We start from the raw sequence: 16,999 nt of genomic DNA, 5'->3' as shown, positions 1-16,999 counted from the left end.
GAAGGTGAAGTTCAGCCGCCAAACATGCATGAGTTTGGAATCACGTTAGGCCGCCGAAGGTGATCTGGCCAGCCACCTATAAAAGGCCATAGGTCAGTGATTGGATAAGATTTTCTTTCCATTCCACAGACAGAGGTGAGACCATGATTTTCCTTGGGTGATCTTCATGTTTTCTTCAATCTTTCAAGGTTTTGATAGGTTTTTATGTTGTTTTGAAGTTTTTGAGTTAAAAACCAAAGTTTTGAAGTTTGGAGACTTTGGAAGTGAGTTGCTCCATAACTCCACGTTAGGATCATCTATCCTCTCGTTTTTCAGAGGTAAGTGAAGATCCTGAACTTCTTTTCATGTTTTATGAATGTTTTATGGAGTTTTATGGGTAGAGATGCATGTTTAGGGTAAGTTGAGTTTTTGGTTAATTTTTTGTCAAAGCTTGTATTTGTGTTGAGTTGTGATGTTTGTTGGGGTTTAAGTTAGTTTTGGGCCCCTTTGTGCCTATACTGGAGTATATGCAGGTTGTGGAATTTTGGGTTGCATGTTTGAGTGAAGTTGGGTAAGTTTTGCTTGAAGCAGAGCAGGGTTCTGCCTTACTGGAGAATCCAGTTTCGGCCGCCGAATGAAGGTTCGGCCACCGAACGAAGGTTCGGCCGCCGAACATGATAAGGAGGTGGTTTCGGCTGCCTAAGCTTGCCTAAGCTTGCCCCCGAAAGTTTGGACTTTCGGCTCTAGAGGGGGGTTTCGGCCGCCAAAGGTGCCGCCGAAGGTTAGAGACTTGTGTCTCTGGAGAGGACTTTCGGCAGCCGAAGTGCCGCCGAAAGTGCCCTGTCCAGCCTTCTTTTGCATGTTTTACTTGATTGTTTTATGATGTTTTAGGGGGTTTTTGGGGAGTTTTTTAGAGTTGTTCTTGAGCTAGTTTGGTCCCTCATTTGAGTCCACCTGTGTAGGGACGGACTAGAGTAACCGAAGAGAGCAGCAGTGAGCACTGCTTCAGAATATTCAGCGTCAGTTCAGAGTCAGTTAGAAGTGAATGGAACTAAACTTAATGTGTTAACTTGAGAAGTTAAATGCTTTTAGCATGTTCCATGCATCATGATATGTAATAGATTGAGTGCACTAGAACTCACTAATGTGATGCATTGCATTATTCTTTGCTTGTATGGATCGGACATAGAGTGGATTCATTAGCCCTCCGAGTAAAGTCCTGAGGAGCCCCATTGAGAGCCGGGCACAGAGCACCATAGGGTGCATACTAAAGTCCTGAGGAGCTCCTTCGCGGGCCGGGCACAGAACAGAGGGATTTTTTGAATCAGTCCGTCTGAGATGGGTGCTTTACTTGTGATGTGATGCATTCCATGTGAGCATGTTTATTAACATGTTTTTATTATTCTACTCACTGGGCTAGTGTAACAGCCCGGCCCTTCTCGCACGGCACTGTTACCACTCACGGCCCAGGGCTATCCCTCGCCTGGCCTCTTGCCACCTCGGGCTTTCCACTGGCGTCGTAAGCAGCTCTTAACATCCCTTCACCCTCACGGGTTCCAGGCAGGATTTGTCCCTCGGGGGAGCCATTACGGCCCGCCCTAGCCCGAGTGGATTTGGCCTAATTCCTTCCTCTGGGAATTAGGTCGCCTCCCCCACTGCTCGAACCCTTGACCTCCCACTTTAAGGGAATAGTCTGGTGAGAGTGAGTACCAATTGTTCCATTTTTTATGTAACAGCCCGGACGTGATCCCCGGCACTGTTACCGCTCACAGCCCAGGGCTATCCCTCGCCTGGCCTCTTGCCACCTCGGGCTTTCCACTGGCGTCGTGAGCAGCTCTTAACATCCCTTCACCCTCACGGGTTCCGGGCAGGATTTGTCCCTCGGGGGAGCCATTACGGCCCGCCCTAGCCCGAGTGGATTTGGCCTAATTCCTTCCTCTGGGAATTAGGTCACCTCCCCCACTGCTCGAACCCTTGACCTCCCACTTTAAGGGAATAGTCTGGTGAGAGTGAGTACCCCTTAAAGTGGGAGGTCAAGGGTTCGAGCAGTGGGGGAGGCGACCTAATTCCCAGAGGAAGGAATTGGGCCAAATCCACTCGGGCTAGGGCGGGCCGTAATGGCTCCCCCGAGGGACAAATCCTGCCCGGAACCCGTGAGGGTGAAGGGATGTTAAGAGCTGCTCACGACGCCAGTGGAAAGCCCGAGGTGGCAAGAGGCCAGGCGAGGGATAGCCCTGGGCCGTGAGTGGTAACAGTGCCGTGCGAGAAGGGCCGGGCTGTTACAGCTAGTATAGCTCATCCCTCTCCTTTAACCTCAGTTTTGCAGGATCAGAGGTCAGGGGAAGTTCAGCAGGGTACAGGAAGAGTAAAGAGTTTTGTAATAGTATAGTGTGGACCTGTAATATTATAAAGAAATGTTTTAGTATTGTTCATAGTATAGTATTGTGCTTGACCCATGTTGTAAATCCCTTTTTGCATACATGGTTTGTTTGATTACAATGGTTTGAGTAGTTGAAAAAGAGAGTATAGCAGGTTTGCTATGGGTTCCGGCGACCTTAAGTTGATTTGGATTCTAGCGCCGGTAGCGGTCCGATTTTCGGGTCGTTACATTCAATGATTCAATTTTAGATCAAAATCAAATCTATTTTGAATTTAATAAAAAATAATTAAAATTAAAATATAAACTGTCAGAGATTTTATAGTTTGATTCATATTTTTTAAATTTTAATTTAAATTTATCGATATATTTTGATGTAGAGTCAATAAAATTAGATATATCAAATTTTAAAATAAAAACTAACCAATAGTTCATAGATTTAAATCAAATTGAAACCACTTTAGCGATCACTAATCTCAATCACTTAATCACAAACCAAAGTTTTTAAATTATAGATTAAAGGGAGCTATTCTAATCAATTTAATTAAAAATTTGATGATACAATATAATAATTATAATTTAAATGTTATTCGATTTAGAGATACTTTAAATATAGGTGAGACTCGATGTAATTCTTTGAGATAAAAAGAAATCGGATAAAATAAGTAATATATGTAAATATGAGAATAAATCTGTTATACCATATAAAAACACATTCTAACATTCTATTACTTTTATCATCCTTATCACACAATATTCGCTATTCCTGGAAAGTCTTTCTAATTTAATTATTAAAGTGCCAGTGTACATAGCTTCATTCTTTTAATTAAATAGTGTTCATGTATATATATATATATATTGTTGAATCTCATGGTATCGAATCTGATTATGAACTGAGCTATAACTGAGTATACTTAATATTATCACATCCTACAAAGAGAGACTACTCTTGATAAGGTTCTCACCTTAGGTTCTCTTTCAGATGCATTGGGTAATTGAAATCACTAAATGTGCAATTTTAGCATTGCCCCTGCAAGTATTTCTAAATTCAACTTGGTTATCTTACCCTTCTGCTCCGCTGGAATAAAGGCATACATACCACCACATCAAAGAATCCGTAACGCCGAGTTGGCCTTGGTTTCAGAAAAATGGCATGGTTTCTCATTGGCACAATTCAAGCTCATAAAAGCTGGCACATGCAAGTTCTGACTTCCGAGTGCACCAATTATTCAATCATCCGTACACGAATGCGTATCAAGTACTAACTTCTCCTGTTCTCATGTACAACTCAATAATTAAACTGATTTGCACATTAAGACAAAGCAAGTTGAACTCTTCCAATTTATTATTTTCCTGTTCGGGAGGCTGAAAAAGATAGCTCAAGTCCATTCACAACAAAGGAGGAGGAAATCGGAACTTTACGAAATGAATGCTATATTATTCATTTCCAACCATGATAAACGAAGACCTGAAACTGCAGTAATGAAAAATACTTTGCCTCTCCATCTAACAGGGTTCTCTGACCAGAAAAAAAAAAAGAATTCCAACAGGATTACCTTGAGATCATTGCATAAACTATAATTATTCATATCGAAGTTTCAAAGCAAAGTATTGCTTAGATTCCTAACAAATTAGAACCAAAAAGGCATAGGTCCGTGCTTACTAATGGCAATTGTCATTTATGTCCTGACCTGATGTGAGCAAATACCAGAAATATAATCAAAGACTAATTAATTTCTAACCTTATTCATCACAAAAATCCAATTTAATTAATTTTTTTTATTAATTTTTTTGTTTGAAATACCTTTTAACTTATAAAATTTTATTTTAAAATAAAGAAAATTTATGTACGATATTACAAGAAAAATGAATCGTTCCAACTGCCTTACAAATCTGTTTACAATATGGAAAATAAAAGTTGGAATAATCAAAATACTTCTTTTATCGTTTATCCTATTATTTTTCAGAAACAAATTGGTGGACAACGGAAAATTTTCTGTAATGCATCGATAACCTGAATGAACCCCTCCGTTTTACTTCCAAGTTTGCCAATCCTTTGGGTGAACAATACTAACAAAATTTGAAACGCGTTTATCCCAGGAATACTGCACTGCTCAGTATCTTCTCAGATTCGGCTAAACCTAAATTTCTGATTCCATTCTCCCTTCATCCACTTCTCTTGTCCCACCGAACTACCTTGAAACTGCTACTCGTCCAATTTCAACAACTTCAACCTATCACTTAATCTGGGGAAAAAACCTTCGGGCCTCAAGCACCAAGCTCCAAATATCACAAACAAAATCTCCAAATCATGACTATACCTTTCAACACCACAATCATGAAACTTCACATTGCTCATACGAATACCCTGAAAAGCAAGCGAACAACTCCAGCAACCAAACTTCTCAATACACCAACAAAATCTATTCCATTCAAATTCTCTTCCACTACTGTCGCCTTTCCTCGTAAATAATCAAAGCCTCAATTAAATTTTTGGACACTGTTCCACCTTCTTCACCCTTATCCAGCCACTGCCTCCTGTTTTTCATATAATTTCGACACCTAGCATCGGAGCCCCTCAAAACAATAGCAGATATCTCTTCAACCCACCCTTTTCTAAAATCATTCAAGTTTCTTGTCTCCTTATAAAAAATGCCACTAACAGGTCCATCAAGTGGCAGTTCCCTGCTTTCATTATCATCCGTTGATATACCCAATTGATCACCACGATCAAATCCCATTTCAAGGAAAAGATTCCTCACACCATTCCTTCAAAACAACCTCGACATAGTGAGCAGCGTTTATGGAATTTGCAACTTTGATTGGAGCATCATCATCTGTTAATTCAGTCAGTCCATCAGCCTCTTGGCACCTCAGAAGGACACAATCCAAAAATCTCTCTAGTACAGGAGTACCAGCTAACCTGAGAAACCTTGACCTCATAGAGGTTGTACACAGCGACCAACATCAATCAGCTACCTCTAATAGATGCCGAAGGAAGGTACTATAAATTGTGTTCTCAATTTCCAGAACCAGATAAAAGGGCAGCCCCTTGAATTTTCGCTGTTCAATTCTACCTCAGGTTTTAGCTTCTCAAGTGTGTCATTAAAATCTATTTCTGTCCGTATATCAAGCCAGTCAGGTCACTCACAGAACACAGACAGGGAAGAAATCTGCTGCAAGTTTCCATCTTCCTCAAGAGAAGGCATGATTCCAGAATGTGTTACCACAGACTGAATCCTTTTGTCAAAAGCAATCATCAAGTCAACAAGATAGAGCTACAATATTTTAGCATGCGATTGAACACCAGCAGTGCTCTCTTCATTTAGACGACTGATATAAACAGGGAGTACCTCTTTTGCTAAGGATGTTAATAAAGAGGTTACCATTGCCTAAATCCATTCTTCTCTGCAACTGTACCCTACTAGCCTTGCTTCATCAACTAACAGTTACAATAATTCATCCATAGTGTCAACATAATCCCTTGTAATCTTGTACATGAGCAAAATCGAGATCCTGCTTATCAGTCCACCTTGAAAATTGTTCAATTTTCAGGCATGCAATTAAGATAGGATTCACAAGTTCTTTGATTACCCAAAGTGGTTGGTGCAGAGCAACTTCACAGTTGTGGCCCTTAAGTTGCCGAGATTTCCTTCGTCTCTGCAACTCTTGCAAGTGGCACAAAGCATTGCATTGTGAAGAGAGGATTGGGGACTTCAAGGTTTGAGGAAGCCATGGCGGAAAGTGGTGGTGGCCATTCAAGGGAAACAAGAAGGGACTGATGATCTGCAACTGCTAGGTGTCTTAAGATGGCCAAGGCTCTATCTACTCTGTGATCAACTGCTGATACAAGACATGTCCACTGAGGGTGTGTCTTTGTGATGAATGTTAAAACATTTTCTGTTTGTCCACGTGTCTCAATAGCAATCAGGTGCATTTCCTGCAAATACAAAAAATAACAATTGAAGAGAGAACATTCGCTACAAATTTGAAGTTGATAATAAATGAAGTCATGCACTTCTGATCTCTGTTTAGAGGAATGCTTCCTTCGATTTTTATTCAAAGAAGAAGACATGGCATCTTCAATATCACCAACTAAAGTGTCAAGCTTCAATGCTGTCTCTGAAAGATGCAGGAAATTGTTTTGTAAAAACAGGAGAACTTGATGGGGCATAAGTTAACCAAAAGAAAACATGATGATGTTTAGTTATTGGAAAAATAAAAAGTAGTAGGCAACAGCTGATACATAAGAATATGAAAATTAAAGGAAGTAAATTAAATGGCAGCGTCCGTTGTCCAGCAAGAAGGTGTAATTGTAACGATCCGAAAACCAGACCGCTACTGGCGTTAGGGTTCATATCTACTTAAGGTCACCGAACCCATAGCAAACTTACTATACATCCTGTTACACCTGATATAATCTCAATAAAAATATAAAAAAATATTTTCATTTCATTAATCAAAAATCGACTTGTGCATACATCATAACTGAAAACATAAAACCCATGTTAGAGCTCTCATCAAATGCTCCAGTATGATCAACATTACATACCTTAAATTTGGTTCAAACATAACTTATAATTTAAAACTTTTACATAAAAGATCATATACAAAGGATTATAAAAGGAAACTCGGGCAAAAAACAATTATAATCCACAAATTATTATATGCCTACAGCTATACTATTATATTAGAACTGTACCAAAAAACTCTGTTGATCTCCCAAACTAACTCTAACTCTGTAAACCTGAGATTAGGGAAAAGGGATCAAGTATAAAAACCTAGCGAGTAGAAACATAAACAAACACAATTTAATAAAATATATAATTATATGAATGCATCACAGTACAAACAATTTACATTAAAATGAACTTGTCAACAGTAATCTTCCATAAATTCCAATAGTGTCAAGCTCACAACTCGAGCGCTAGTGGGTCATCCAACATCCATCCACAACAATAAAAAATTATGCAATCCATCATATTTGTTGAATTCTAATGCAAGACAGCCCAATCATATATATACATAGCATTCATTATACATAAGCATGCTTAAAACATTTGATTTCTTTAAAATAATAATTCAGTTTAATTCTACTCACCTCTAACTGACGCACGCCTAGCTCTGAAGCAGTCATCTCATTGCAAGCCTCTACAGTCTCCTAAGTCCAATCCTATACAGATGGACTTAAACTAGAGATCAAACATAGCTTTTACAACTCTAAAAACTATTCTAAGAAACCCCTACACATGTAGAAAACAAGTTGAAAAAAGCTGGATAGGGGACTTTAGGTGGTAGGTTCGGCGGCCTAAAGTCTCCATACAAATCCAAAGGTCAAACTTTCGGAGACATGTTAAGCGGCCAAAAGGCTGCCTCCATAGGCAGGTTCGGCAATCCAAAGGTCAAACTTTCGGAGGCAAGTTAGGCAGCCAAAGGGCTGCCGGTGGCCGAACCTGGATTCTTCTACAAGGCAGAACCTGATTCTACCTTAACTCCCAACTACCAAACCGCGATAAAACTCACATGCAAATACTTAAAAATAACCATACACAACCCAAAACACCAGAAACATTTAAAGCTAACCTAAACTTCTATATGCATTTAACATAACCACTCATCACATAGATATTCTAGGTTCAATCATAAAAGAAGAAAAAGACACCGCATGCATTCTCATGACAGCCGCTCCAACAACACAACTCACAATGAGCCCAAAAATAAAAAGTTTTGAGAAAGCCAAACTTACCTCTTTGAAGGGACACAACCACAACAACAAGAAAAGGATTTGGGAGCAGAAAAAGGGATAAACTCTGAAGATTCCAAGCGCTAGAACTTTGAACTCAACTTGATTCTTCAAAATAACGGATAAAACTCATGAATTTATAAATGAATCGAAGAAAACTCATGCAAAAATATCAAAGGGCTTTAGGCTTATCTCTGCTCGAAAGAAGAGAGAATAATTTCTCTCAAAATCGAGTTGAGGCCCTTTTTAGCTGGGTCTGCTAGCTTATTTTCGGCAGCCGAACCTTGGCGATTTGAATTTTTTTTTAACACATTTTCTAAATACTTTAAATTCATTTTATAAAAACCCTATTTTACCTTTTCAAATATTCCAATTTCGAGATTCAGGATTTCAATAGAAATTCCGTCAAAAAATTGAAATTTCGACATCTAAGTTTAGCATAGTATTACAGTAACTCAATTCACCAATGAAACAGATGATTGCTAAATTAAGCATCTACTTGCTACTTACGTCCTATGTTTAATCAGCCTCAAAAAGTAAAAGTGTAACACTGCTAATTGATTATGATAATCCCACCTTGAGTATAATCTAGATCCATTCATCTTTTAATTCCAAACATGATAAAATTCACTTTTCATCCAGGGATGTAACATCTCATACAAGAGAAGTTAAGAGTGTGAAGCACTACAGCTGCTCAATGGCATATCTGTACTGGTTTTCAATTAGCACTTTATATACATGCCTCAAAGATGATGAAGTGATGCCATGTTTTAGGGATCAACCAGTAAACCATTAATGATACTGGTTATTTTACAAATCTTTCCCCAATTTCACATATAATATTTCAAGGATAACATGAGAGAAAATTAGAAAAAAAAAATCCTTTGAGATGGTTCAGGTGAAACCAGAATTAGTCAAAACAAAAACTGCAATCCAACTCAACTAAACCCTAATATAAACCAGTTAGGATTGGCTCTATGGACCTATTTTTTCTATACCAGGGAATTATTATGGCAACAGAACAGAGTGAAAATGTTAGCTGCAGGCAGCTAAATTGATGAAAGATGCCAATGCAACCTGTTCTTCAACTCCAGAAATAAGACTTAAGCATATCGTCCTTAAAGTTTTCCTTTTTTTTTTTTCTTTTTTTTTAAAAAAAAAAAAATCATGTGAAAAGTTATTGCATTAAGGAAACATATCATGTTATCATTTAAATACTCATACAGTTATCTAGTTGACAATATGTGCATGTATATAGTGATTTATGTATAAAGAATGAAATAAAATATATATATACATCTAAAAACTTATCATTCTGGTATCTCTTGATACATTTCAACAATAACAAGAAAATTTCAGCACTTCTCCCATCTTTTACTTAACTCACATTCCCATATCTCCCAAAAAGGACGTGGTTTAAGGGAAAAAACAGCCTCACAAGCGTAAGCTCGAACAGTTTCCACTCTCGCCACATCCTTAGCTAAGCTGGCAGCTTCTCGCGTAATATCTCCTCCTTCCTCACTTTTCCCTCTCCTCCTCCTCCATCTACACAAGGAACTTCAACAATTTAAAACACCAAAAAGAAAAAAGAAATGAAACACGCATTAGGAATTTGCATGTACATGCTACCGATTCGCAAATAAGTGGATACAATGACCTGAAAATTAGAAGCCCGAGTCAAGGAGCCGTGTTTGGTCAACTTGGAACTGGCATCACTGTGTAGGCCATGAATTCGATCGAAGAATGACGCGTAAGCGAAAAGGCATGCTTCGAGCCTCGAGTTGAAATCGAGTAGGGTACGGTCCAAATCCAAACAGTGAGATCGCAACTCTGAGACGAGGCGAAGTGGCGTCGAGAGATCTTCTCGCTTGTGGAGCCTGTCATTGAGAAGTAAGAAGTAAGAGAGCTGAGAAGAAGAGAGTAGAGAGCGGAGTGAGAATTTGGATTGTTGAGTCCAGCCTTTAGATAGGTTAACTTGATGGAAGAGTGAGTGTAGGTCGGGAATTTGATCGGATTTCGTATAAGCAAGCGAAGAAGATGGATGATTTTACTTTCACAGAGAGAGTGAGGAAGCTGTTGATAATCCATTCTGGTCGGACTCGGATAAAAAATACGGAGTCAATCGCGGGTCGGTTTGTGGTGGGTTGGTGGACATTAAGCTTACTAAGTGGACTGTGCTTGAACTGGTGACTGAGCTTGGGCCCAAAAAGCAAGGAGAAAAAATAATTTTTTAAATATATAAATTGAATTAAGGTGAAGTAAAAAGAGGGGGGGGGGGGGGGGGGGAGGAGCATGAGCATGAGTTAATGCAAAGAGGAGGAGGCACGTGAATTTCTGGGAAAGGTAGGAGCCTGAGCCGAGTTGTCCCATTGAACCAAATATTGAACTAGGGACACAAGTGTACTTTTCTAAACCTGGGGTCCAATTCCAACAAATTATTTATTTAACCATTTCTTTATTTATTTTTGCAGGCAACAGCACCAACTGTTTGCAGCACAGAACAGAAACAAGTACAAATGGAAAAGAAAATTGGAAAAAGGCTGTTTCCTGCTGCAGTAGTAATTGGAATTTCACCAACTAATCATTTTCTTTTTTTTTTATTTTCTAAACTAATAGCAACTATTGAAATTGTGTTAATCATTTTGGGTTTAAATGTTGAAATACTAATTACAGTATTTTACTAAAATGATTACAAATAATTAAGAATGTAACCAATTAATTAAGGTTAATACTACTTAATTTATGTGTTTAATTAAGAAATAACCATAAAAATGCTACTCACGTTGAAAAGAAAAGTTGTTAATTTTTGTTATATTCTTTTTCATTTTTACCAGGTTCGTCCCCAAATATTGAATTTGAGCATGAGAAATTTATTTTATTTATCCTGTGCTAAATTTTAAATTATTTTCATTACGTAAATAGTAGAATTAGCTTTCTATAGAAGTGTGAATAATCTATCTTTTTCAATCCTTTTAGTAAAAAGCTTATGTCAAAGTTGCCTTTAAAAAAAATTATAACATATATATTTTAGTTGACCTCATAAGTGAGAATATAAACTCCGTAAACGCAATCTTCTTATATATATATACATAGTAAATAGTTTTTCAGCAAAATAAATTTGGAAAATAAACATTCATTTGAAACAAAACCCAAAACAACTTGCGGATAAAAGAGGAAAAAAATCCTGAAAGCTAAAACCCACTACCAATCAAATGATAATGAAGAAAACAAAATTAAACTAAAAAGAGAGCTGAAAAAAAAAAAAGAGAAAGAAAAAGGTGGTGTTATTATAAGCTCACGTATTATTACATTAAAATCTTAATATTTAAATTTATATACTGGTTATAAATGATAATGAATATAAGTAAATTGGTTTCCATATAAATATGAAATGAGAATAAAAAGGAGAGGGGTGATGGGAAATCACAAATATTAGCAAAGCAACTAACTTTTTGGCCCTTTGTCCTCTCATGTGCACAAAACTCCATCCCCACCATGCACATAGGCCAAATTTCTGAGGTCACAGCTCAAGTACAGAAATCCAAGACTTATAAATGTGCCAATATTGATGACGTACACGTCAGTCAATGCACAACAACAATCACTGTGTGAGATATTCTTGCTTGCCTTTTTTTTCCCAATTTTCACCACCTTTTCTGGCATAGAAATCGCCAAAGATGGATGGAGATGGCCCTTTGTATATACTCCCAAGTCTTTTTACTAGACTCTATTGTGATGTGAAAGTCATTTGGCCAATCTTGTTCTACATTCGTTTCCTGCCAACAACAGTCCATGTTTCATGCTTACATCAACATTAACATATTGAAATAAAAACCGACAATAAAAAATTTGCTAGTTCCATACCTTGGCTTCTTCTTTTGTGCGTGTCTCCATTTCTCCAGGCCAGCACAATAATTCACTCAGGTGAAAATGGAAGCCACTGACGATTTTATACTTGCCCATACTTGGAATCTCTGGAATCTAAACAGCTTCCTTTTTGGCTAAAAGAACAGAAGAGCAACCTTATGTAGCACTCATAGACACCACAATAAACAGTAGGGAATTGAATTTGTAAGGTTTCTACCAAATCCACAAATATCAATGTCATGTTTAACAGTCTCAGTCTTCTTTTGCTCAGTGACTATATGATCAAATATAGAAAGAAACAAGGATGCATGATCAAGTTAATAGCTGGTCCTAGTAAGATGTCAACTCAATGGCAGATAGCATATGTGTTAAAAAAACTGAAATGTAAGTTAGCAGTAAACTGAGCAAGTTCTGAAGTTGCATGAACTGAAAATCATGAAACATTGTAGATTAGCAGAATCTTTTATGTAACTGTCACCGAACTAGGAAAAATTATAGAATATACAAATAATTGATTCATGCAAATTATATTTGATAACCATAGAAACCAAATTAGTAAAGACTAATATACTTCAGTGAAGATAGGATCCGCTAGCCAAAATTTAAGCACGACAGGATAACTAGCTTCCAAATGGTGTTAAGAAGTCCAAATTGTATTGATGCATGCACTAAATGCAGAAGCTAAACAAGAAATGCAAACTTCACAAAACATATTATTAAGAAGGAATTTGAGGCTTCCTCCAGTGCAAGGGAATTATAACTATCATGAAATGCTTCAATCTGCGAAAGGTCTTGTTTGACATACATAAGCCAACACAGGCATAGTCAGATATGACCTTCCTGCACCACAGTTTTCAAGGTGTGCAAGTATGATCTTGACTGCCTATGTATTCAATGAGATTCAGCTGTATGAAAGGAAACAGTTTAAAATTTGTACTTCTCGATAGAATGGAGAACTAATAGTGCAACATCAGAGAAATACACGTACAGACGTATGACCAACATGCAAATACCGGTTTAGTAGAGAGGTATTCTAATTTTCCATATAAGGAATTCAAATCGGGAATCTCTAGTAGTGAAGGAAGGTAAACGAGAATAACGATCAGAACAATTTGATGGATTATAGAGAATTAGCTAACATTTGAAACACCCTAATACTGTAACAGAACTTTTATTCATCTGTGCAACTTTTACACTATTCCAACTTTTGAAATGCTCTCATGGTAACTGAACAGATGCACTGACTGGAAAGGAAAAAAAAAGAAAGAAAAAAGTACATGAAAAAAAATTTAAAGTTGAGGCAAAGTTATCTCCAGACCTCCTTCTAAAACTGTATCTATAGGTCTAAATTAAAACCTGAAATTACCCCAAAAAGGAAGGCAGATATTCCCACTGTCCAGATTCCCATCTCCTTGTAAACCTATTATCCAACTGAAAGGACTCCATGCACTATACCTTTTGTTGCTAAAACTGCAAAACTCAGCATCCCATCACAGCACAATTGTACACAAAGCTGCCTGAGGATTTCTTTGCAAGCAGATCCCATTGTGGGGGACCTTCACTCGGAATCCAAGAGTTAAGCTCAATCATTCCCCCACCTAAAGCCCTGGGTCCACCTATAACGATGAGCCGATCTCCACATGCCCTGAATGCAAGCCCCCAACCATTCATTGAAACGGCTCGTTCAGGCAGTCCCCCCAATGTGATCCAAACATTCTTTTCTTTGTCATATTTCCTCACCTCCTTCAGTGCATAATCAGCTGCATAAAGCTCATTGTTTGCGACTGCAACTAAAGGAGGTGCCTCAGCTGCAGCAGGTATTTCATTCCCTCCTGTTCCTCCATTTCGTGCAGGGAACATATCAGGTATTACACGCCACGTTTTTGCTTCCAAATCATATACCTCTCCACACGTAAGCATCGTTGTATTACCTGTTCCAATCCCCCCAAGAACATAAAACTTGCCATCCATAAATACTCCAGAACACATTTTCCTGGCTTTATTCATGCTTGGAATGTTAATCCACGTGCCTGTTTCTGAATTATAAAGCTCTGCCGAGCTTAAGACATTACCAGCTGGATCACAGCCACCAGCCAGAATGGCAATTTCCCCAAGACTCGCGGACCCGAACAAGCACCGGGGCATGTTCATTTTCATGCCGGATGTCCACTTGTTCGTTAAAATGCTGTATCTATAAATAACATGAGATTCGATTTCCTTCCCAAAAACAAGCAGTTCCGTACCAACGGCCAAAGATTCCTTATCTGAACACATAAAGCATTCATTTGCATTCATTCTTGGCAAATGCATCCATCGGCAGTGAAAAGGATCAAAGGCCTCCCATTCAAGGAGGTTGCAGGAGAAGTACACCCAGTGCTCAACGATACCCATTTTCCGCCTCAGCTTATACAGCAGACCACTCTGAACTATGGACTGAAAGCTTTTATTCAATGAAGCAATGGTGCCATAGTCGGACCTCGAGCAGTGGAGGAGACAGCTTATTGACAGTTCTCGACCAAGTTGATTAATAAGTGAACTTGTATCCGATTTATCCTCCACCTGATCCTGATTATCTGGTTGATCTTTCTGTGCAACTGCACGAACATACAGACCTGCCATTGGATGCTGGTTATCTGGCTGATCAATTTGAACATCAAAAAGACCTTTCAGAACCACTGCTTGTTGCTGAATATCTGGTCGATCAGTTAGCACAGCAGAAAGACCACCCATACCAGCTGTTTGATGCTGATCATCTGGTTCATTAGCATTCAAGATGGGAAGAACATGAGGGCCCCTTCCCTGTCTCTCCAGGACGCCTAATGGCCTAGCTGCCTTTCTTGATGGAACATCTTCTCCATCTTCTGACCTGCGTTTGCTAGAGCGCTTAACAGCATGAAAAGTCTTGTAAATCCACTGGCTTTCTTGCTCGCTTGAGGCTGGTAATTCCCTTGAGACTAGATAAGATCCCTCCAACATTTTGCTGGAATTATATAATCAATGAGCTGAAAACTTACACTTCCTTACTCATCATAATAAAATGCAAAAACGATCAATACAGTAAATAAAAAGCATGTCTTCAGTTAATTCATATATTTAAACACATAAAATTTCTTGCCAAGTAATATGGCAATCAAACAGTAACATCCTTTTAGCCACATCGCATGCAACCAAAAAAAAAAAAAAAGAAACCAAACAACGGAATCACAAACAAAAACCAGATTTCATAACATGTAAATTTTGCAAAATTCACACACACACACACACAGAAGTTCTCAATGCAACCATCTATGCCATAACCGATCACAAAATTACTCATCACCATTGAATTCGTGCATGAGAAGAACAATCTATCAATCGTGAACAAAAGATTGCATATAAATATAAGGAAAAAAAAAAAAAAGCCTGCAAGATAAATAAAATGAATGACACTAAAAACAGCTATAAGTGAGAAATGGAAAGCAACCTAATCAGATCTCTGAGCTCACAACAGCAAGGTGATTGCAACACATAACAGACTTATAATCAAAATTACAACATTTAAGACCAGAATTCAATTTCTCAGCAAATTTCCCTCTAAACAAAAAACAAACGTAACAGAGATCTACCAACAGAAAAAAACAGCATCAATCTGCAATAAACTCTATCCATATAAGCAATGATAAATGGAGGACACTTAAAGTAACCAAAACAAAAGATTAAAAAAAGAAAAGAGCGCAACATCACAATGAGAGTGGCACTAAAACATCTAAAACGACGAAGAAAGAGAGACAGAGAGAAAGCGCTCACAAATTGGGCAGCAAAGATAGGAACTTTCGCTGTTCTTCCAGTTCTATTCTGTATGAGAATCAAAACCCAATTGGTGTTTCTCTCACTAGATTCCCTCTCTTTCTCTCTCCGAGTCTCACGCACACATTCTTGTTTCTGGTTATATTCGCCGGGAGAGTAATATAATGGGTTAATGGTAATGTTGGGTTTATATCGTGGGGGCCTTTTATAGTGCAAATTAACATAATAAAATAATATAAGATAATAAAATATATTTTTTTAACAGAAAGAGAAGGGAGGCGTGTGGGGTCTACAGAGAGAGACTGTGAGAGTCCAGAGAGTGTATTGGGTGGAGTCGTCGTTTGGGATTGCGGCCCCGATGAAGAGAAACCGAAACCGCTAACGGCTGTTTTTGCACGTGTTGGTATTTTGAAAGCAATCTTCACTTTGCGCTTGTGGGCTATGAGTTGGCTCTTTTTTTTAGTTTCCTTTTTTATTTTTTTCTCTGGCTTTTTTTAAATACTATTTTTATCTCCTGCCATTTTAAATAATTTATTTATTTTAAATTATTTATTTACTTTAATTATTTATCATTTTATAAATTTTAAAATAATATTAATTATTATTTTTTATATATAGTATTATTAATATTTAAGTAATTTAATACTAATATTTAGAAAAGAAAAAAAGACCATTTTGAGGTATTTTAAATATATTATTATAAACCTTTCTAAAATTAAGTCTATTAATTATTTTATTAGTTTAAATAAATAAATTTCGAATATTACTTTTTAGATTTCATACAAATTTCCATTTATCACTAATTCAAAAGAGTCGACATTCTTTTTTGTTGTTTTCTTTTCCAAAATCCTTTGACCAAATATTTAAACACGTTTTTCCTTTTATTTAAAATTAAAAATTTTATAACATTTTAATTTAATTAATTTTTATAATATTTTTTATTTAAAATAAAGAAATTCAATTATTTTTACCTTAACTATTTTCAATTGAAAAATAAAAATTTATTTAATTTTCTTTTATAAAATAAATTATATCAACCGAGAGATTTATAATTTTTTATGGACATAGAAGTGCACACTTTTATATAAAAATTTAAATTTATTATTCATTTTCTTTCAAAATGAGTGTAATTTAATCCTTGTTTAGTTACATTTCATTATAAAAAGAAGATTATATTTTACATTTTAGCTCTATTTATTTAATATTTTTATTTTCATTTTTTTAATTTTAAAAAAATTGTTTAAGCA

General features: G+C 37.1%; 1 protein-coding gene and 1 pseudogene across 2 annotated transcripts; both read right to left on the bottom strand.

Annotated features, from left to right (window-relative positions):
* Window positions 1–3,230: 3,230 nt before the first annotated feature.
* Window positions 3,231–12,207, bottom strand: LOC110599860 (annotated as a pseudogene).
* A 911-nt stretch (window positions 12,208–13,118) lies between these two features.
* Window positions 13,119–15,915, bottom strand: LOC110630840 (F-box/kelch-repeat protein At1g74510). Of its 2 annotated transcripts, none has more exons than XM_021778447.2 (2): window positions 15,753–15,915; window positions 13,119–14,985 (listed from the first exon to the last, which is right to left on the bottom strand). In XM_021778447.2, the coding sequence occupies exon 2, from the start codon at window positions 14,940–14,942 to the stop codon at window positions 13,446–13,448; it is 1,497 nt and encodes a 498-aa protein (XP_021634139.1). In that variant the 5' UTR covers window positions 14,943–14,985; window positions 15,753–15,915; the 3' UTR covers window positions 13,119–13,445. The 2 variants fall into 2 exon arrangements, with proteins under 2 accessions (XP_021634139.1, XP_021634138.1); XM_021778446.2 differs by having other exon boundaries at window positions 13,119–14,946.
* Window positions 15,916–16,999: the final 1,084 nt, after the last annotated feature.

This window comes from Manihot esculenta, chromosome 14 (genome assembly GCF_001659605.2).
Source record: "Manihot esculenta cultivar AM560-2 chromosome 14, M.esculenta_v8, whole genome shotgun sequence".
Classification (NCBI taxonomy): Eukaryota; Viridiplantae; Streptophyta; class Magnoliopsida; order Malpighiales; family Euphorbiaceae; genus Manihot; species Manihot esculenta.
The sequence above is the reverse complement of the archived record's forward strand: the minus strand, read 5'-3'. Positions and strand labels throughout refer to the sequence as shown.

Excerpts from the sequence above, each read along its gene's own strand:
- LOC110630840 (XM_021778447.2), bottom strand. The coding sequence starts at position 14,942 with ATGTTGGAGGGATCTTATCTAGTCTCAAGGGAATTACCAGCCTCAAGC.